Source organism: Melopsittacus undulatus, chromosome 5 (assembly GCF_012275295.1).
Source record: "Melopsittacus undulatus isolate bMelUnd1 chromosome 5, bMelUnd1.mat.Z, whole genome shotgun sequence".
Taxonomy (NCBI): domain Eukaryota; kingdom Metazoa; phylum Chordata; class Aves; order Psittaciformes; family Psittaculidae; genus Melopsittacus; species Melopsittacus undulatus.
This window is the reverse complement of record NC_047531.1, coordinates 21839960-21862532: the sequence shown is the minus strand read 5'-3', so window position 1 is coordinate 21862532 and position 22573 is coordinate 21839960. Positions and strand designations below refer to the sequence as shown.

Sequence of the window (22573 nt, the reverse complement as noted above, 5' to 3'; positions counted from 1 at the left end):
TGGTGAGCCTGGGAACAATCAAGTCATGATCCCTGCTCTGTCAACAGGGGCCAGTGGAAAAGATGGGCTATACCCTATACAGACAGTGTAGTGGTACAGAGGTAGGAGTCACTCCATCAGCATCTCCCCTTTGGTGGCACTTCTGAAAAGATGCAATGTTGTGGCAGCCTCTAGCAACTCACTCCCTGGGGATGCACCTGGCCTCTTGTAGATGCTTGAAAACACAGCTGGTAATACAGGAACACATTTCCAAGTTCCTTCTGGATGCCCAAAGTCTGGTGGCATAAAGAACAGAACCATGCAATACAAAACAGCAAAACATTCTATGCACAGAGTATTTTCAAACCCTTATATTCTCTTTCCAGAACATACAGGTGTTAAGGAGCTCTACAGACTCTTGGTATCTGGATGTCAATCTCTATGGTTCCCAATAAGCATAGAAGTGTTAACCTCCACACCCTTTGTTTAAGGAAATGGTCACTACCAAGCATCTATATAAAAGGTGTTTCCTGGATTAGAAGTGTTCTGGTTTTACCTGAGGTAGAGTTAATTTTATTCATAGTAGCTGCTATGGGCTGTGTCTTGGATTTGTTCTGGAAACAGTGCTGATATCACAAGGATGTTTTCATTGCTGCTGAGCAGTGCTTACACAGAGCCAAGGCCTTTTCTGCTCCTCACACCACTGCACCAGAGAGCAGGCTGGGGGTGCACAAGGAGCTGGGAGGGGACACAGCCAAAAAAGCTGACCCAACTGACCCAAAGGGTATCCCACACCATATGGTGTCATGCTCAGCATATGAAGCTGAGGGAAGAAGAAAATGGGGACGGTGGGAGGGATGCCATTTGTTTTCCTAAGTAACCATCATGTGTGATGGAGCCCTGCTGTCCTGGAGATGGCTGAAGACCTGCCTGTGATGGGAAGTGGTGAATTAATTCCTCGTTTTGCTTTGCTTGTGTGTGCAGCTTCTGCTTTACCTGTTGAACTGTCTTTATCTTAACCCATGAGTTTTCTTACTTTTACTCTCCCACTTCTCTCTCCCTTCCCACCAGGGGAGATTAAGCAAGTGGCTGCATGTGGCTGAGCTGCTGACTGGGGTTAAAACACAAGAAGGAGCTGTACCAGATTTTAATAGATTTTTCTCCAGAAACAGGTCATCTTTACAGAACAGAAAAGAATCATTATAAATTGTTAATCAAAATGGGTACGACTTTTGAACAAATGAAACAGAAAGGTTAAGTAGAAAATAAATGTTAAAAACCTACTCCCCAGGACAACTCCAGTAAGCATTACATAAGGATATTTTAGACCTGTAGACTTCTCCTTCCTGAAAAAAAGAAGTATAAAAAGTAATCTTTGCTTATATTTGATGGTCATAACTTGGTATTAACAAAACACTGATTAGAAAGTAATTGGCGAATATAAACTGTTTTCATGAGCACTTCTTTCTTCACTGCTTAAAGCTAGCCAGCATGATTCTCCTTTTGCATGGATCTGATTCATTATAATGCATTCAGCTCTATCACTGTTATTTCATTCCTTGGCTGCTTTCCTTATAAATATAGGGACAGAAAAACAGTTTATTGTGCAATATCCCATACTAACATTCAACAGGTAACACGAGATAAGGGAGAAAAAATAATCGAAACCTCATCTTTAGAAGATACTTTATGTAAGATACTACTATTTATAAAATAGATGACACTAACTTTTTTTCCTATCATTTTCTCCCTGCAGAACTTCCCAGTCAATAACAAACAAAAGTGCTTCTAACATCTGAAAAATAACAGGAAATCATTATAACCTCACTGGGTTGTCAGGGAAGCCTGACCACTCCAGTTTCTGAAATTTATTTAGATTTCATTAGTTTGATCTCATGGATTCTCTTCAGAAACACAAGACCTAGATCACGAATCATGCAATTTTTTATTTAAGAAACTCCTAACTCCAACTATAATTGAGAGTGATCTACACACAAACCAACTGATTACATGGTCAGTCTGAAGTTGTAAGTCCTGGTAAGATCATGTGGAAATCTACTTTTTCAAACAGGGAATAGAGAAGGGGAATATGACCAATGCAAAACATAGGCAAGCAATATGATGGGAAGGGGGAAAGGAAGTACTAACAAAAGACCAATACACTGTCAGTCTACCTCCAGTGAGGCAGAAGTCCAATTCTACTTCCAGAGGGTATGAAGTCACATCCAAGATCTTAAATAGGGCCACTATGAGTTTGCAGTGTGCTAAACTGGCTCAATCAGCAGGAAACTATTTTTGGTTTTTAACTGATATATTTTCTACAAGTTTAATCAGACAGCAGCCATGGCTAGCACAAGGGAAGGGGTCAGAGAAGACAATCCCTTTCAGCACTGAGTCAGCTCAGCTCACTAGCCTTGCAAAAATCTCTGCTTTCAGCTGCTGGAGAGGAATGATACACATACTCTAAATAAGCCCTTCTCTAAACTTGAAAGAGTATTCTGTATGTATTAAAATGTCATAATAATAGCTTTCCCAAAACCAAAAAAAACATGTTAGCATACCTGAAGGGCTCTGCACTGCATGTACCTTTCTCTCTATTTCCCCTTCCTAAAAGCAAAGAGAGAAGCTCTGCAGCATGCTCTGAAAAAATTATTTGAGTTATTTAAAAAATAATGTAATTCAATATCTAGAATCTGTCATAAACCATCAACAAAAGGATAAAAATAGAAAAAAAAATAAAAAATCCACCAACTTGTCAGCAGCTATTTCCCTAGTTACACCAAAAGGCCTATTAACATGGAAATTTCTATAGCACTCGAATTCTGCATGATCACACATATAATTCAACTAGGAGGAAAAGGCAGTCTGTATGGGTGTATATCCCTTGTTTAAGGGCAGTTAGGTTATGTCAGTTTCAAAGATAGTTAGGGAAATAAATAAATGAAAGGTAACATACCAAAAAATACATTTTTATATATGAAAATACTCTTTCAATATCAGTATTATCTCCTGCTATTTGGCCAATTGCTTCTATGTGTTTTCCTGGGAGTTTTTTGGCTAGTAGATGTTGTGGCTTGTGCTCTCAGTAAAAGCCCCTTCCCTCTTTAACAGTCCAGATATGGAAGCTTAATGGTAGAGAATATTCTGCTTTCACCTCTCCAATTCAAATGTCAACCCACAGTCTTGAATTTCCACATAATAAAGACTTTTATTTATATAAAAGCAATGAGATGCAAAACAACTTTACAACTCCTACAAAAGTGAAGTATAAGCAAAAATATCAATCATGACTTGTACTCATAACTTTACAAAAGCATTTATCAGTTACACTGACTGCATAACTGCAGTTATAACAATCTCCTGCAAACATATGAAGCCTGCTACATACTGCCATATTTTACTTTGCCATCAGCATAAATCCATGACTCATTATTTTTTTTCTAAAGGTATCTTGTAAAGCAACACTAGAATACAGATACCAACAGAAGACAGATGTGTTAAAAGTATTATCAATATATTTAAAAATTATTAGAGAGACATTATTTACTGTATTATTCCTTGGTTCCTACTGCTGTAACTATATTGCTGATAATATACTGAAAAGTTTATAAGCCTTAATTCAAACAGTTGATTTACTGTACTCGGTTGTACTGTATAGTCTGTGTTTGCAGAATCCAAACTACTGAGCCATCTGCACCACAACTGCTTTCCAGGCTTTGTCTTTATCAAAATCCTTTAAGGTATTACTGGAAACCTGAAAGTAAACAAATTTCAGACAAAGGGAAATGTGAAACATTTAGTTTAAAAACAAAGTTCAAGCAAATACATATCTGAGAGAAGCTAGGGGAATGTAAACATTAGTAGTTGCAGAGCTGATAGATTATGCATTGTAAATTGCATAATTTTTTTATGTTACATAGCACACATTTATGATACAAAACTTAATAGCATATATTGCATTATACTTGAGACATTTGGGTCAAACAAACTTGGCCAAATACCTATTTCAAACATGTCATTTGAGCCATTTTTTCAAGTTTTTTGCCAAAATGTGTCTGAAAGCACTAGCACCTAAATCTCTAAACCTAAAGTCAGAAGTACTCCCTACAGTGCAACTGAAGCAGGATTTATCTACATACATGCAAGCAAGCTAAGGTCTTGCCTAAGAACACAGACTTCTGGGAAGCCAGCAGGGTTAACAACTTCATCTGTAACATTATTCATCTGTTTAAATACTAAAAGGTAATCAAAAGGTGTTGCTATCCTGGACAAAATGCTCCTTTTAGCATTTAACCCACACCCAATTTCTCAGTGATTCACAAACTAGCAATACTTCCAGAAATAATCCCCCAAATAAGTCTATTTAGCTGTGCCATGCACTACATTCCAAACTGTGAGTTGCTGGAGTGCTTCATCCTTCACACAGAACATAACTCGGGACACAGATAGAGAACATAGGCAAGCTATACTGAATGCTCTCAGCAACCTGAGGGGACATAAATCCACAGCTTCGGCTTTCCCTTACCAGCTGTATAATGACTTCATTTCAAGTCTCTGTTCTCAATGCTTTCTATCCAGTGCTGTTTCAAGGCATATGCTCTTTCTAGCACAGAGACTGAATCCAGCACACTCTCTAGTACTGGGCCATGCAGTAAGCATGCAGCTAACTTGAGTTACTCTCCCGTAGTCTTTAAGGATACGGTGCTTTGCTCCACAGAGCAGAGGTGAGGAAAGCCTAAGGGCTACAGTACTGTGCTAGGAGATGGATGTAGTTAACCTATGCATGCTGAAGAAAGCTGGGTTCCCCCAGTGCCTGAAATAGCACTCCAGCCCTGAATGATTACACAAAAAGTGGGAACAGTAATACTGGAACCGCTATGCTCTAAAAAAGTATTTGCCATATCTGTGTCTGAAAGGAAAAATCAAATTTTCAAAATTTTTTTTTAAGGAAATCAAATCTGATCTTGAGACCTGGGATTCCAGGCATGCTTCCCTGCACACTACTTCATATTGTCCAGCACAGGCAGCCACTCACTCAGCTTGCCCACTGCTGTTCCTACTCTCCGGGTTCCTAACTCTTCCCATTTGAAGTTTGGGGAGATTAAGAGCACTAACTTGGCTTAGTAAATTCACTCCCCCACAGCAGGTCTTAAAAAAGTGCTCTTATTCCACAGCCAAAAAATTCTGCTTACATTTAATGTCCATTCCTTTCTTAAGAGATGGCTATCTCATTATCAGAACATGGTCACACATCTTTTCTGTAAATTCATTATGACATATAAATAGCCATTATGGATCTGTGGAGTAGGACCATCATTTTATCTTAATACAATGATGAGCCTCATCTCTAAGTGGGAGCCCATACTACAAATAAGAACAAAATGGGGTTTTAACCTTACAGCTGTTTTAACCTTACAGCTGTTTTAACAGGACTTGTCACAGATTTCCAGTTATTGTGTCTCCCATGCCCCAGTTACCATTTAACCAGCAAAATATTATCCCTTTATTACAAAATTCCCCAGTGCATGACCATTTTCACAGTCTTACAGACCAGCTTTTCAGTGTGATCTAAATTAAGTAACCCAAAGCCTTAAAAAATATAAAACATGGGCTTTTAGATTTTATGAGTATAAATATATACCTCTGTTGTTCTGAATTCCTGTTTTTTAACCTGTGATGCTGTCCATGATGAATCATGTAGTTTCATTTTTGTCTTGTAATTTACACACTGTATTACAGTTCCAATAGTAAGGCATGCCTGAATTAGCAGCATCAACATCAGAAGCAACAGGAGTACATCATACGATTGCTGAAAACAGATAAGAATATGCTGTTAACTACTTAAGTAAAATATTTTCTGCTGTTCACACCTCCATATTCTTGGGATTTGCATCTAGATTTTATTTAACTCAAATTATATTTTACAGTTTATTGCAGCATGAAACTTTAATTTAAATTTGAATGTCCAAGTTTGCTCAAAGTAGAACACATCAATAATTTTTAGCAAAATGTTAATTTGACAAATGATCTTTTCCTCTAGAAATATAACAGAATTGAGAAAACCATTCTCAAATATACAGAGCCTCGCTGCTAGTTCTGTCCTGAGCAATGTCACAGCTGGCTCTGTGCCTTGCTGGCTCTGACCTTTCCCTGCTGACCTGAATTCCTGGCTGACCTTGGATCTGCCACACTACTAGGGACTTGTCTGGCAATCACTGTACTATTGGCTGAACCTGGTTGACATGTTTTTCTTTTTTTTTTTAGGTACTGTAGGACTGCACGATGAGGTCACTGCCCTTGTCTGCCTTGCTGCCACCTCCTGCTCCATTTTTCGCCCTCCTTTGCAGAGCAGCTCTCACTTGCTGCATTCAGACAAGAAGTAGCCTAAGAATGTAAGAAATGCTCTGCAGGGTCACACCAACTGTCCCATCTTCTGTCTCCAACATGTGCAACAGGAGAAGCTACTTAGAACATGTAAGTTGTGGCCACTTCCTGAGGTCCAACAACATGTTATGCTCTTCCAGTAACAGAGTAGGATCACATACTCCAAAGCTGGTTTTAAAGTCCCTAAGATCTCAGTCTAATAAACATTTTGTCTCTGCTAAAATTGCAAGACTGCTTAAGGACTAGCATGTACTATGAGTCAAGACACTGACACTATTTTAACCCCCATAATTGCTCCCTTGGCCATCACTTTCTGCAAAGTGCTTTGCTAAACACTTTGATGGTAAAGCCCTAGAAAGCCCTTCAGCAATGCACAGGTAACACTTCATAATGAAACACTTTAAGATTTGCAAACTTTTTTTCTTCTCTGCCCCAATACAGGCTTTAGAATGAATTCAGGTATAAGCTTACAATCCCAACTGTTGGTAGACATCCTAAGAAATAGGAAAAATACATCCCTCAAGTGAACCCAGAATCTGCAATTTATATACTATGAATTTATAAAACCTCACAGAGTCCAGCATATTACATTTTATTTTTATTGATTCTTTAGAATAATAACCCATTTCTTTAAAGCTGCAATTCGGGGGGGGGGAGGCAAAATATTTAACATACATAAAATTTCATCATTAGTTAAGTAAGAACTCTGAATAATTTCTGTAACATTTTAGCAATCTTTATAATGCAGTAACTTGCCGGCTTATACTTCCTAATTAATTCTTGTGCTGCTACTGTAATAGAAAGATATTAATTTTTTTAATTGCATAAAAATACATACTTTAACAGCAGGTGGATAATTTTTAAAGATGTCAACAACTTGCATGATACTGAAGGATAAGTATGCAGAAGCAGTAAACAACAATGGAGAGGTAACACTGCTGATGGCAATCAGGACCTCAACCTAAAAAAAAGGGTAATAAATGTTAAACAAGAATAAAAACAAGTTAGCATTTTAGTTTGTAAGCTATATCTCCTTTAAGTAAGCATAACAGAAGTGTGTAAACATGTATAAGATTACACATACAAGACAAATATTAAAAGCCATCCGCAATGCATGGAGATACAGAAGCAAGCTTTGAATACATTGTTTCCTAGGCAAAATACTGCTGTTTTGTAATTCATTTTGCATTTAATATGGATTATGGGGTTTTTGTTTGATTTTAAAAGTGCCTTTTACATGCAGATAGAAGAAGCAATACCCAATTTAGAGAGCTGGCATAGAAGCATCATCTGTTCTTCAGTTTGTATGCAGTAATGAGAATTAACAGCAGATACTGCAGACTTACAACTTAAAATAACTATGTAAATAGGTTTGAGTGCTTTGGGGCAAATATTGTATTGCTGTACAATAGCAGCTGAATTTTCATTCAAATATCATCCCCACAGGGTCAAATTCTCACTTCAGTTGTGGTTATGCATAATTATTGAATTAAATATGGTTACATGACTATTACTTAGAACAGATGTTTTAAGGAGGCCTAACTACACATCTGGGACAGTCAAAGAATAAATACACTCTACTGAACATTGTTAGTCCTTGTTGCTAGTCCTGCAGATTAAGAACTTCTTTAAAATACGTTCTAGGTCCAGAGAAGCCTGCACACATCATTTTTTTCTTTTAGAAACCACAGCTCTTAATCAAAAGAGAATAGAACAGAAAGGACCTCAGCTCCAGAGCATGAACACAGTTCTGGCCATACCATGAGGTATGTTGCTTTCTATCATAGTATCCATTCCCAAAGAGCCAGTTTTAAAAAAAACCCAAAACACCAGACCTTTGAAATATGTCCTAGAACTGGTGGAAACAAGTCTCCAAAAGACATACTGGATTTCTTTTCAGGAATATCACCTTACATTCATGCTACCTATTTCTGTCACTTTTTGTGTAAGTAACTAAAAACAAGTGAGCAAATATGATTAATGCCCACTTACCACAGGCAAACTTTCTTAGCATTATTCCACTCTAATGAAAAAATCAAAAAATTTTACACACTTACCAGACATTTACTTGGGTATTCAGCAGCTACATGACTTGCAATAGCACTTGGAAAGCACTAACAAAAAAGCATAACAAATATTTACATATTTGAAAATTACAAAAATTACAACTGAGTTACAGTGATTCCCACCAGTCACAAATCACATCCTACACTTCCTGAAAAGGTAAAACTATATAGACTTATTATGACAGTATTAGAAATCAATTAGTCAAATGAAGATAAAACTAATCTTCATTCAACTGTATTTAATGAGCATCATGTATTAAAACTACACATATGAAATATGATTATCCTCAAAACCTGACACTTCTATATAAAAACCTAATGAACCATACTGAACTTTGTTAATTCTGAATGTTGAAAAACCTATTTATTGTCTTTTCTACTTCATGCTGAGGGATTTTCCAGATATAGGAGTCATATGTAAATCTAATGGTCACTGTCTTCTTTCTCAACTGGTTCAATCTGTGGCAAGCAGGGCAGCACAGCATCTGTTAGAATCCACTGCTCCTATGTACAGGCAGTTATTTGTGACAATGGTTACCAATCACAGCCTCAAGCTTTTAAAACAGTTAAGGCTGACAGGCTAAAGACAATGTTCTAAGGATTCTATCACACTGAAACTACACTCAACTATTATTTTATAGCCTGAAATATTCTAAAACCTAGGATTTGGATATACTTCACTTCTAATATCCTTGTTATATGGCTCATTTCCATTTTACTGAACTGAGGACTGAAAATATATCAAAATATTTTATAAGAAACAAATCACTGTAAATCAAAATAGAACATATTGCATGAGTATATTAAGTATATTGAAACACTAATTCATTTGGTAAGCAGCAACTGCCAATTACTATTAAGGCCAAATAAATATTCCAGTAGGGAAAGAGGAAAAAGAAAAAAAAGAGGTCAAAGACATTGTTTTAAAAGAGTACCTTCATTTTGCACTACTTACAGCAACTAAGATCCAGAAGAATGTTACTGAAAGATATGGACCTGAGACTAGAACATCCATATTCAAAGCAATTATTCCACCAAATACTGATGAAATTCCTATAATCACCTCAATCACCTAAACCAAAGAAGAGTACATAAATTATTAAAAGTGCATTTGAACACCAAATTTCCTATTTGCATATAGAAAGGAACTCACTGGGAAAAAAAATGCATTTGTGCTGTTACCTATACATGAAGTCAGTGTTCTTCAGATATAAAATGTAGCAAAACTCCACCTGACTTAAGTGAAAATAAGATCAACTTCATTATACATAATTATGCTCTCATTTATTAGCTCCATTGAACAACAGCTCCATTTATACTATTTATCCTTAAGTCATTAAGTTGTTTCATTCCTATTACCCATGGCTGTTATATTTATCTTGTAATATTCTAAAAAGCAGCATTTTAAGATACAGCTCTCATTTCTTGTCCTTGTTCTTACTTTAAAAATCTTATGCTGGTTTTTTTTTCTAGCTTTAAAGCACCTTAGCACTTAGAAAGATGAAAGAACAAATTGATTTAATGAAAGAAAACAACACTTTCCTTACCGAATATGACTTCAGGATTCGAGTAGGAAAGCTGACATTGCTCAAAACAATTGTACTGTCATATGCAGTATTCTAGATGGAAATAAAAAATCATGATCAAAAAATATACAAAGCAATACATTTCTAATATCCTGTACAACCTGTTACAGACCCTAACAGTGGCATGCAGTCTGGCCCGTGAGAGCTGACAGTGACACATCATGGTGTTCACCAGTGCCAGACCACATCAATCACATTAAAACAAGTAAGGTAGTCCCAGTTTATCTGTTGTACAGCCACCATTCAACGATCAAATATTGTCATCTCGTATACACATACTTTCTTCCTGAGCCTTCAGATTTTACTGATGTGGTTAAGCAGTAACTGAAGGAGGTCAGGACATCAGATGACTTTTATCTAGCAAGCAATGCTTTCACTGGAACACAAAATGACATGGCACATTTGCTTCATTATTACCTAAAAGAACTACTGCTGTGGACAAATTAGGGTGGAATTTGGGAGAGCACTTGTGACTAAAGAAACTTTCACCTATTGCTCCAAATCCTGAGCCGATATTCATTGTGGTATACATGACAAATACTATCTCCACTTCAGGCTTCGAAAAGGCATTGCTTGCATAAACAGAAGTCACAGAACCCTAATGTTTCATACAGCCTTAAGTTCTGTTCTACAAAACAGAAATAAAACATTTGCCAGGCCACAAGGTATTCAAAGAACCCAGTGCTGTGTAATTTTAACAAGACATTTTGCAGAGGACCCATTACACAGTTAAAGATAGAATATACTATTACTGTTTAGCACAGTACTTTTATTTATTCTTCAAATCTATTATAACCACATAATATGAAGTATATACTGGAGATGCCAGTAACTTGTCTAAGTATGTAATACAGGAAAATCCAATACTTGTTAACACATAAAAAATAAACCCAGAAAGACATATTTAAAGACATTTTTGATCCTGAAAGATACCTACTTTCTTTCTCGTACAGCAGTCTTCGGTAGACCTAGCTGAAATGATCACAGTAGTTGCCATGAAAATTTCCAGCAGAATAAGTAGAATCAAGTTGAAATTTATCTGTCAGTAAAATCCCAGACATAAATGAGTTACATCTTTCATATTAAAAATAAAGGAGGGGGCAGGATATAGCAGGATTCAAGAGGCTATTTTCTGTGACATTCAGACATACATGTTAATTAAATATCTTGCTGTTTTCTTTGCTCTTGATGAGTTTCGAGGACAACACTTATCTGTATACGTAATTCCCAGAATGCATATCCTAATAAATTAACTTTTATTTGAATATTTTGCCTGAAAATTTTATCACTGTCTTCCAGTAGAGCACTTAATGACAAAGGGGTGATTGCTGGGTACATTTGCATTTCGCAGAACCTTCCATGTGAAACCAGAACACTGCAGGAGATCATGGAAGATTCACAGGAACAGAAAGAGGACAAACAAAAGCAAGCCTGAGTAGCCCAGGTGCTAAGGCAATCCATTGCACAGGGGAAAGAGGGTCACAGGATCCTAACCCATATGCTGTAATCCAAGTGGTACAATACACTGTCTAATGTTGAATGACTGCACAATCCAAGCAACTGGGCCAAGAATCCCAGGTCTGTGCTCTACCTAGTCCTAGTAGAACACTGATGAATACTCTTTAGTGCCACCAAAACCCTTGCAGGTCTAACACACTACAATATTGAAACATGGATGCTGCCATTCTTCCTGACATCTTACTCATCTTCAGATAACAATAAGCGAATGTAACACCTAATATTTCTCTTTGGTTCCTTATTATCTCATGAAAAAGAGGTAGACACATGGGCTGAATCATCTTCTAGAGGCACACAAGTTAAGCAGTAGAATCTCCCTCTTGTCTTCAAAACAACCAGGTTTTTCCACTGGCAGCCCAAGAAAACATTTGGTAGCTAGTTCAGGCCATTGGGCAAAGTACCGCAAGTTTAGGGAGAACTGGCTCCATCCAGAACCTATACAATTACAGCAAACCATTGTTCAATGACTTAGAACAGAATTAGGTTATTCCTTCATGTCAGACCTGCTCTGTAGATGACTGAATTTCAGTTTTTCTCTGGCATGTATCTTGTAGCACATGTATTTTGAGAAAGAACGTAAGTGGCAGATTTGAGAGGCTTTTTGTGGCACTGAAAATCATCCTTCTCAGGAAATCATAACTAGAACGATGTGCCTTGCATTACACAACACAATGTACAGTTGTACTAGAGCCATGAACAGCAACAGCAACAAATCTCATAGCAATAAGCTTCTAGGGAAAGTGCTAGCATGAAGAATGCCTGCAGAACAATTTAATTCAGTGTGTAAACTCCTGTGATTCGGATTTGTTTTGACACATAGTGCTGGTACTGACATGGGTCGGTAAGGCCACGCTGTACAGTGCAGTGCCAAGTGGACATACAGTTTGAGTCCAGCACTGTAACTACATGGATTGACTAGCTCCTTTAGTGCTGTGTATAGGAAGTAAATAACAGAAACTGGTAAAGTAACAGTAAATAAATTAATTTTTTTAATTTAACTTTTATCTTTCCAGTATGTTTTTTCTGATACAACATGTCTAGAGTATCAGAAAGAGGCTTCCACTCCTAAAATTAGTTCAATGCCTCTAGACAAAAAAGAAAGTATCTCCAGTTTTGGAGTTTAGGTGGTTTAGTTGTTCTGGTTTGTTTTGGTTTCTTTTTTTGAACAGAAATACAACTAAAGCTGGAAGTACTTCTTTATACCATCTGTAACAATGGGAAATTCAATGTTAGATTTTTAAGCACTAAAGAAAATTCTCTCTACAACTACCACTGTACATAAAATCTGTCACTGGTTACAGAGAACTAAGTAAACTGTGTCGCTAATCCTCTTCCATGACTAAGGAAAATGCAAGTGCAACTGGGTAGAAAGTAGTAGATCAGCAAAACTTTAATCCAACTTACTGTGAATTTGCACCAGGTATAAAAAACATGGTTCTCTGAAACTGTATGAAAAGGTTGAATTAAATTTCAAATTTAAATAATTTAAAGTTCAATGCAGTTGCTTAAATATATACTTCTAATATGATTTAAGATACCCTACAGATGTTTGAAGACATCTGCACAGGTCTGGCAAATAATGGCAAGTGACCTAAAGGAGACTGAAGCCTTCTTGGACCAGTGGCTGGAGCAAGGCAGGACAAGTGAGCACATACCTAATGGAGACAAAGGCTTATGCTGAGGTAACCAAATAAGGAACCTACACTTCAGTATCTGTGTGCACCCACATTGCCTACACTTCCACTACTGCCAGTGGAGACCTAGTCTCCATACACAAGAGGGGAAACCACAAAAGCTACTGGACAAACCAGTTGCTAGAGGTGAGGTTCCATTATGCTGGCTGCTAATGCCATCTGAAATACTCGAGCATATTGGACATGCCTGCATAAATGGGATGTATGATACAAGATTGATGGGACAATCCCATCTACCCAGACTAGAAGAAGCACTCAGGCAGAATATGTCACAGCATTTTTAAAATGAGAGATAACTAGATTCAGGCCACAGAATCCCACCTTACCCATCTATGCTGAGGCAAACAAGAGAATATTGCATAGACCCAATGACTGTATCATCTCAACTACAATGGAGGTACAGACACTTATGTTGCCAGGGGACAATAAATGTATGTACTCAATTTAGAGTTTATTTGAATTGCATTCAAGATCTGAACACTTTCAGTTGCAGTGGCCAGCATGCACAAGGTTCTGCTCATTTTTGTCCATCAGGCTTATTACTGTGATTGCTGGGAAGTAACAGAATGACAGCAGTGACAGTTTGTATCTACCTATCCTATCCATCCTTCACACCAATCACATACTAACTTCAGAACTGCACCCTACTGGAATGGTGTCACAGAGTCACAGCCTAGGACGTGTCTTGTATCTTGCATTCCACTTATCTATCTAAAGTAATTTTGTAGAGTTATCCATCAAGATGAGTAACATCAGTGAAGAATTACCCAGGTTGTTTATAAGGGTGGTGGGGTGGGTGTTAAATGTGAATTGCCTTGATTGGATAAACTTAACCTTTTTATGAGTCTTACTGCTTTTAAACTACAGGTAGTGATTTCGTATCAGACCAAGTATTATTTTCCTGTGCAGTTTCCCATGGGAAGGGAAAATAAATACGATGATGAAAGAACATTTAGAGATGATATCCTACATTTTCTTTGTACCACATGGGTAATGGAAAACAGCTGGCAGCAAGCTGCCAGTGAGACTGTCCCACTGAAACAGGATCCTTCAAAGAGGAGGGTCAGCACCATGTGTAACTCTTAACTCAGAAAGTTTCAAAAAGTCTTCAGAGCCAGCTTTGCACAGTTATCCTGACATAGCTTTGTTCAGTGATCAATGACATGGCATGGGCACACAATAGGCAGTGAAGAGAATTAAAACCACAAAACCAAAGATATCTTGTGTACGTTATTGCAGACAACTAACATTTGCCACAGACAGAATTTGCCTTGTTATAAATTGTTTGTCACTTTTCCAGTCTAACTTAACCTTTTTTCAAATGGTTTCATCTGCCTCGAAAATACAAAAACGTTTAATATTTAAAAATAGAAAATGCAAATTTTTATGCAATTAAAAACTGCTCACTTCAAAAGTATGCAACGGAAGTTTAGCCTTTATACCCAGGGCCAGCTCAAAGCTTCTCAAAAGCATATGCAAAACTGATTTTATCACACTGGGACTCATAACTGCTGTGGTGGCAAAATGCATCCCTCGGGCCCACCTTTTCTGAGCAGACATAGCCCTCCACTGTCCTAAAAGCACTGTGATCCTGTCTACCAAGGGAAAGGAATGCAAAGAGTCTGGTAGTCTCCAGTCATACTTCTCTTCTGGTTTCTCCCAGAGTGCTTGGACTAGTTTCTAATATTTGAACTCTCTACCAAGAAAGGGAGGGAAAAGGGAAAAGGCAGTACCCCCATATCTGTCTTGTTTACTTCAGCTCCAACAGCCTAAGACACTTGAGGGGGCAAATGCATGAACTGCTACACTAGCAATAAGCTAGGAAAGGCTGTGCAAAGAATCAGCTGGTGTAAACTGTCCTGAGATACACACAGAATGCAGGGGACCATGACATTGTCCCATCAAACACAGGGCAAAACTGCTCACATGCAAAGTCAGTACTACTTGAATTCAAGTGATCTGACTGTCCAGAGTGCTAAATATTCACAGCTCTGCTTGACAGTAGCATTCCACCTCTCTGAAAATTAGGCTATCTGCACAGATGTACATGTGAAGCTAAAGTTATCTAATTTAAAATGCAGGTTTGTAAGTATTGGCCTAATATACTGCACTTCCTAAAGGAAAGTAAACACAGTTAATTTAAAAGTTCAGCTTCTGTGATGTTATAAAAATAGCACAAATCACTCCAAAGCAAACTCTATCTCTGCACTGTTTTCCAATGACAAAAGTCTTTCATTACTAACACTAGTTCAGATTTGCTGTTTTATTATAGGGAGCCATTATTACTGCTGAGCTCTTAGTTTCAACAACAGCTGATATGATGGGAGAACTAACAGCACGAGAGTAGTCATTAACCTTTATATGAAATGTATGCCAGTGTATTAGTACTGCTCTTCTGTGATAGTCTTATCATGAATATTCATCAATAATAATGATAATACCTATCACTATGTTATTTACTCATACGTGTAATAGCCTTATGTAGTACAGAGGTCTCAGGACATTTTACCATAGCAAAAGAAAGAAAAGAAATAACAAACCCACCCTATAGTTCTACTGTTCTGCTCAGACTATGAAAGCTTGTGACTCAAACCCAGTTAACTCTTCCCAGCATGAAAAATGTGTGCTTCAAATGACATAATTGCTGCACTCTCTTTGTTGATGATGTATAATAAAAATGTTCATCAAAAGCTTCTTTGCTGGTGGCCTCACAAGCAAAACTATCCACTAAAGAAAAACCAGGAAATGATTGTACTTAATCTGATGATTAAATGTCCTAGAAGCAGCACTGTTTGGACATATTCTCATTGCAGTACAATTCACCCCTAAAAACTGGCTAATCTACAGATGAGCTACTAATTTATTTTCCATTTTCTCTTCTGACTCCACTCTTTCAAAAAAAAAAACAAACAAACAAAAAAACACACCAAAACTTGCTATAGTCAATAGAAAAATAAAGTCAGTGAATAAAACTGGATCACATTTGAAGATTTAATTCACGGGTTTGAACTCTGAATACAAGACAGGAAAGTTGTTTCCATATTTATTTCCTCTAAATTAGCTGCATCATGTGTCTTTTAGCCATGTAAATTTTCATCTCTGATGTCAAGTTTCCAATCCTGCCTTACTCAGAAAAGTAAAGTTACTGCTAGATGAACTCTCCTCACAGACTAAAGCAGGAATATCAGGGTACTGACAACATAATTATGTGTAATATCCACCCACCTCCCAACATCTTTTTTTTAACAAAGATCAATGTAGAATAATTAGGAATTGTTTCAGTAACTTACATTTATAGCTGATGGATTGAGGACAAGTTTGCATCCAAACCAAATTAAACACGTTGTTGTAACAGCAAATGTAGAGACAAACAAAATTTGAAAATTGGGTATCTGAAAAACAGTTTCAGAATTAGTTTCTTTCTCATTTTAACCACCAGGGGCAAGTGGGGGAGATAACTGACAGTAAAATATACTTACCACATTAATTTTATTCCTTGCTATAGCAAAGCTCACAACTGCTGAAGGAATACACTGGAAAAATGAGAAGACTAGTGGGATATTCTGCACAAAGGTTTTTATACATATTTCTATACATACTTTTATTTGGTCTGAATTCATATTTCACTTGGAGAAAGAGAAGATCACAAACTCTTAGGAAAGTTTCACTCTTGTCTGAGCTCATTAATTACAACCGGTGGATTCTGTATCCATCCATATCTCTCCACATCCTTCAGTTTTGACTAGCTACCCAGAACAATGTGATGAGTAGAAGAAAGAAAGTCTTTCATGAGGCTTTTCATGCCTTTGTTAGTTTAAATTAACTCTAGAAGGCCTAGAGATCTGCAAGCAAAAGAAAAATACCGCTACTCCCAAACTGGGCCTCCAGATTTTTTTAAACAGACAAAGTCACAGTTGTGTAAGCTAAAATTTGGCCTGTCTCAACACAGTTCTGAAGAACTTTGTAAAAACTTATCTATTGAGTCAATTATGCTTTCAGAATTGTGCCTGGGATCTCCACTATGTTCACTAGGAACTGTGTTTCTAAATTTAAGGGCAGAGTTTAAGGGCACTAGTGCTTAAGGGCATCAGAACTTAAGTGCATTAGTGTTCAGATGTGTGTAAAGATGTCTGTAAAGACATCTGTAAAGAAATGCAGCATTTATTACATAATTAATTATTTAACATGAAACATAATATTTTTAGTTGAATATATTTTTATTTTTCTTATTAGAATTGTTGTAACTTTATGCATTTGTGTAAGATAGAGTTGGACCTGTAATGGTACCATATCTATTGTGGTAGGCAATAGTAAAGGTGCAGAGAAATTGCTTTGTAAAACTTTTCACTTATGCATGGTTTTTCCATTTAGCTCTGCCCTTAGGTTTAGAAACACAGCTCCTAGTGAACACAGTGGAGATCCCAGGCACAATTCTTAGAGTGTAATTTGACTCAATAGATCCATTTTTACAAAGTTCTTCTGAACTGTGTTGAGACTGGCCAACAATAGAACCACTATAACTTGATTAATATCAACATATAAAATTCTTGGCAACACTTCCCTAACTCCTAAATGACCTGTACTTAACATAATTAAAACATCTTTCAATGTCCTGGATACCCAGGGTCTTAGGAACACTATGTGACTATGTTTAGGCAACCAAATCTTACTACTAATCAAGATGTTTAAACAAGTCTAGAGAGCAATTCAGCTCATGCTGAACTAGATACTTAGTGGCCAGGTGGCTATACAGCTGTCTAGGTTCTTAAACTATATTGACTCCAAAATCCAACTCCAGTATCTGGAGTAGGAGCTGTAACATCTTGCTCACATACAGAGATCCAAATGTGTACATCTTCATCCACAGCAAGGCATTCAGACCCAACATGATAACCTTCTGCATCTGCCAGATCTTTGGAAATTCTCAATAAATACAAAGTTCAAAGAGATAAGATTTGGGGCAGAAAAAAAGACATCTCAGTAACTAACATTGCAGAGAATAACATGTCAGTGAAGATACTAACATCAAAAATTACTTCAATTTTATTCTAACACCTCTAGCAGAAACATAAGCAGCAACTCATTCACAGAAGAACTGCTGGGACTTGTTTAAGTAAAGCATTAGTCTTGCACCTAACTTAAATCTGCAACTCAAGTTGTGAAAATAACAATGACAGAACAGAATCCTGACATGAACAAAATAGGTACATCAGACTCATCTGACACACACAGATCTGTAGATAAAGCATATATATGTATAGTAAGAAAAAAAAAGGAGTCCCTAAAAAAAATAGTAAAAAATACTGGACTTTGGAACATGTCAGATATTTTTAAAGCATATTTTACTAATAACATAATAATATTCAAGAGAACTTCAGTCTGCTTCAGTACTTGGATATTACAGCAAAATAAACTGAGTAAGTAATACTTCAAAATACAATCTGAAATACATTCTGATAACAGTTATCCAGGAAATTCCCCAGATACATAACAATGCAAAAATTTGTAAAACTTTCTTAGAAACAGGCATAGAAAAACCATTCATGCAGTTAACTACTACATGCCACCGGTGAGCTGGCTAACAAAAATGGGAGCACAAACCAGTTGTCATTATGACAACCTTTATTCCTTTAACCATGAGATGAAAACTCATTTAATGAATAGAATTAAATCTTCCATGAGGTTAGTAGTAAAAAGACAGACTAAAAGACAATAAACCTACAAAAATTATTTACTATTGATTTTGCTGACAAATGGCCACAGCAAATAATTAAAAATGCTTACTGAACCTGCTGCACAACGTAAGTAATCCATTTCAGATGGAAAAATATTTCCCAGATATAGTGAAAATCCAGAAGTGATAAGGAGGCAAGTCTGCAAAGTAACAAATACGAGAAATCAATATGAATAAAATATTTTTTAAAAAGCAACTGGTCATATAGAAATCAGTAATTCCTCTCAAATTAAGCTATTGATGAACATGTTGTAATGCAGTCTTTGTGTGAATAATTCTGAAGGAAAATACCAAAACATGCTTAGTTCTGGATATGACCTTTTGCTGGTTACCAGGACTTAATACTGAACAATATAATCATGTCTGTATCAAGCACTGTGCCTTGATTTGGCATATACCTAATAAAAGGCTCAGGGGTAAAAATGTTTCAGAAGCCTCAGCTAAACTTCTACTTTGCATTCTCTGCTTGGTTCCACCAACATTCATTAACCATATGGGCAGCTGGGCAGTTACCAACTAGAACACAGTAACAAAAATAATATTAGGATACATTAATGATAATTATTCTACCTACATGCCTGCCTGTCCCCAGGCTCTCTTCCTGCTTTGCTCCAGTTGCTCACCCATAAATGTTCCAACTCCTGTTCCCTTGCTTTCTGTTTATTTCCTAACTATCAGTGTTAAAATCTCAACAATAAATGATCAGTGTATTCTACTAACATTTTTCTTTTTGCTTTTAATTTCTAAGGAGGTATTTATTTGAAGTGGCTGGGGAAGAGAAGAGACAGAATGGCTCTCTTATTTAGGCAATTTTCATGTTACAAAATTATGGGGGGGTCTTTAAAAAGTCATTGTCAAAAAATTACAGAAAATAATGAGAGTGTATGTGTGTGTATAAGCACACACAGAGGGAATTCTGGCAGACTGGAAGAACAGTACCTATAGAACACAACTTGAAATTGTGGTCGAAGCACAGTGAATTGTTCCGGCACAAGAACAACCCATACTAGCAGCCACGCTGATGTCACTCTACAGTTTGAAATTGTTCCCTGAAGTAGAGAGTTCTGCTCGCTCTGTTGCTTAGCATACAGACTTTCTGGACACTGTGTTTCAGAAGAGCTGAGGGAGATTAACTACTTGGGAGAAAAATTAAATTGGAATGGATTGGACTAGTTTGTTAATAACATCGTATTTTCATTTATCCATAAAATTCATGTTTCTTGATAATATGACTTCAGCATAATATGACTTTCAGCAAATTATCATTAAACATCAGTGTCTCCAATCTTTCACAACTCAGTAAAAAGGAGAAAGATAATTACAATCAATTGTCCTCTTTGACAACTGAGGAAATTTAATGCAAAAAAAGCAGCTCTTCTTTTGCTCTTTTTTTTCTATGTAACTACATCTGAAAGGAAATCCAAGTTTTGCAGATTGACAGAAAGGAAAAAATGTTCAGCTGAGTCCATGAAAACAAGGCAATTCTTTTATTCACTGTGCAGAAACAAGTAATTACTGTATTAACAGTGAAATATTTCAGCTCAATAAAAATTGCTCTTCAAAACACATGAGCTGACACAAAAAGATCAAATTCTAATTACTATAATGAAGCATAATTAACTTGGCTCAGAACATGAAGAAGCACATGATGTACAGGCAAGTCCTACGATTCTAGCAGTGACAGAAATCTTCACATCATCAGGACATTCATGTAAGAAACACAAGTATATACCTCACGAATTGAAGATTCTATCAAATAACTACATGACTATGGAACCCTGAAAGATTAATGTGGCAGATAAGTACCATATGTATCCTTAATGCCATACTAATTTAATTACACTACTATCATGGCAAGTGAAGTACTTGCAAGTTAAAAATATGTAAAAATAATGCATATGATTGGGATACTTTACACCCTTTACCAACAGGCACTGCTTATAGATCCAGATGGGTTGATATTTACCGCTACCACACTTATTCTCTATTTATAAGATTAATATAAAAATAAAAATCAGCCTTCATATAACATCTTTGATTAGTGCAATTATCCGAAGAATAACATTCATCAATTAAGTGTTACATTCTAAATTTGCTAAATATGTTCCTTTCTGTACAAACATTTATATTCAATGCTACCAGTGATGGAATTTTGAGTCCCCTAACAACATGGAACAGAACAGATTACTGGGCACTAAGACCTCACCGACATTCTTAAATTTTGTATCATTTAAAGTACTTACTCCCATCAGCAAAGAAAAGATCCATGTTTTGTAACTGAAGCACGGATGAAGCCTTTTTGATAGCTGGAGGTCACTGGATTTGATATCTGGTATATAATTTCCATTCTCTTGTTTTCCCCGCTCCAAAGTTGGCATCCTGTCATAGCTAAATTCTTCTCTGTAACCTTCTTCCCTGGTCATAACACTTCACAAAGGCAGTTAAATAATAATTATAATGGAAATGCAAATGATGAAGAAAGACCAAAAATATAATTTACACAGACAGATCAGTGCTTGACTCAGGGTTGTTTACTTAAAATAAATAAAAGCAATATTTAGTAACAAGCTGTATTTACATTTCCAAATATGTAATCATGCTAACAATGGAGGTTTAAGGGTAACTATAACCACAGATTTTTTATCTTCTTTTTTCTGACAAAAAAAATAACAACCCCAAAACAAAACCCCACAAACAACTCCAGGACAGAAAGTAAAGTTAAACATGATTAGGTATTAACTTCCATTTTACTTTAACACTTCTTATCAGGTATATAAAATGTCAGACTTCACTGTGAATCCAATGAACTCATATACTTACAGTAACTTAGCTACAGCAAACTGTTTCTGATTTACCCAGTATCAACCATTTCTCTCGTGCACTTAGCCCTTTTTTGTTCATCTCACTGCTTGCCAATCTGTTCAAATACCTTGAGTAGTATCTTATATTAGAATTAAGTTACTGCAGATTTTTCAACAGTTAAAAACCTTCATGCTTACCTTCAACTGAAAAGTTAACTGTCAGTTTAGAACAGTCCTGTGAACACAGCTGCCTGTACACTTTGTGATATTCTCACCGTTCAGTGAGTCATGCCGTCTTTGAAAAGTTCTTCCTTACACTTTGGCTTTCAACAACATCTATTCAGATACGGAACAAAAGCACAGCAAGAACTTCAGTTAAGCCAGGGAACAGGAAAATGCCTCCTGAATTTTAATTAACAGAACACACTAGAAAATGACAGTACTACATTCTCATAGGGCTGCTTCCAAATCAGACCAACAAATTAAAAAAGTTTCAAGTCTCTTTTTTATTTGAGTACTACCCCTTACTTGGCATCTTCAGTAAAAAAACTCCCTCACATTGTACAACTTTTAGTTATTCTACCAACCCGTGACAACAATATTTAACAATCAGTTCTTGTCTCAAAAGAGCAAACACTACTTACAATGCAGTTTTCCCCTAGAATACACTGCAGATAAAAATTCAAGTATCCAAGTATCCCAACCCAAAGGTTAGAAAGTTAAGAGTTAGAAATCTATCAAGAATATTATCTTCACTGTAGAATTCTATCTTTTTCAACTAACACTAGTTTTCTAGAGTGTCCAGATAAAC

At 36.5% G+C, this 22573-nt stretch overlaps 1 protein-coding gene across 1 annotated transcript; it reads right to left on the bottom strand.

Moving 5' to 3' along the window:
* Positions 1–3162: 3162 nt before the first annotated feature.
* On the bottom strand, positions 3163–22059 carry MLC1 (modulator of VRAC current 1). Its single transcript, XM_005146100.3, has 12 exons — positions 21961–22059; positions 21205–21388; positions 19012–19101; positions 16707–16760; positions 16518–16619; positions 10953–11054; positions 9977–10048; positions 9385–9501; positions 8421–8477; positions 7202–7324; positions 5621–5788; positions 3163–3733 (listed from the first exon to the last, which is right to left on the bottom strand). Exons 2-12 carry the CDS (start codon positions 21382–21384, stop codon positions 3659–3661), a joined length of 1140 nt encoding a protein of 379 aa, XP_005146157.1. The 5' UTR covers positions 21385–21388; positions 21961–22059; the 3' UTR covers positions 3163–3658.
* Between the last annotated feature and the right edge of the window lie 514 nt (positions 22060–22573).

What these genes read in the sequence shown, in the direction of transcription:
- MLC1 (XM_005146100.3), bottom strand. Translation starts at nt 21,384, where the DNA reads ATGACCAGGGAAGAAGGTTACAGAGAAGAATTTAGCTATGACAGGATG. An exon ending in TACGTTGTGCAGCAGGTTCA is followed by an intron (nt 16,761 to 19,011) that starts GTAAGCATTTTT and finishes TCATTTTTCCAG; the next exon opens with TGTATTCCTTCAGCAGTTGT. An exon ending in ATTATCCACCTGCTGTTAAA is followed by an intron (nt 5,789 to 7,201) that starts GTATGTATTTTT and finishes ATCTGTTTTCAG; the next exon opens with CAATCGTATGATGTACTCCT.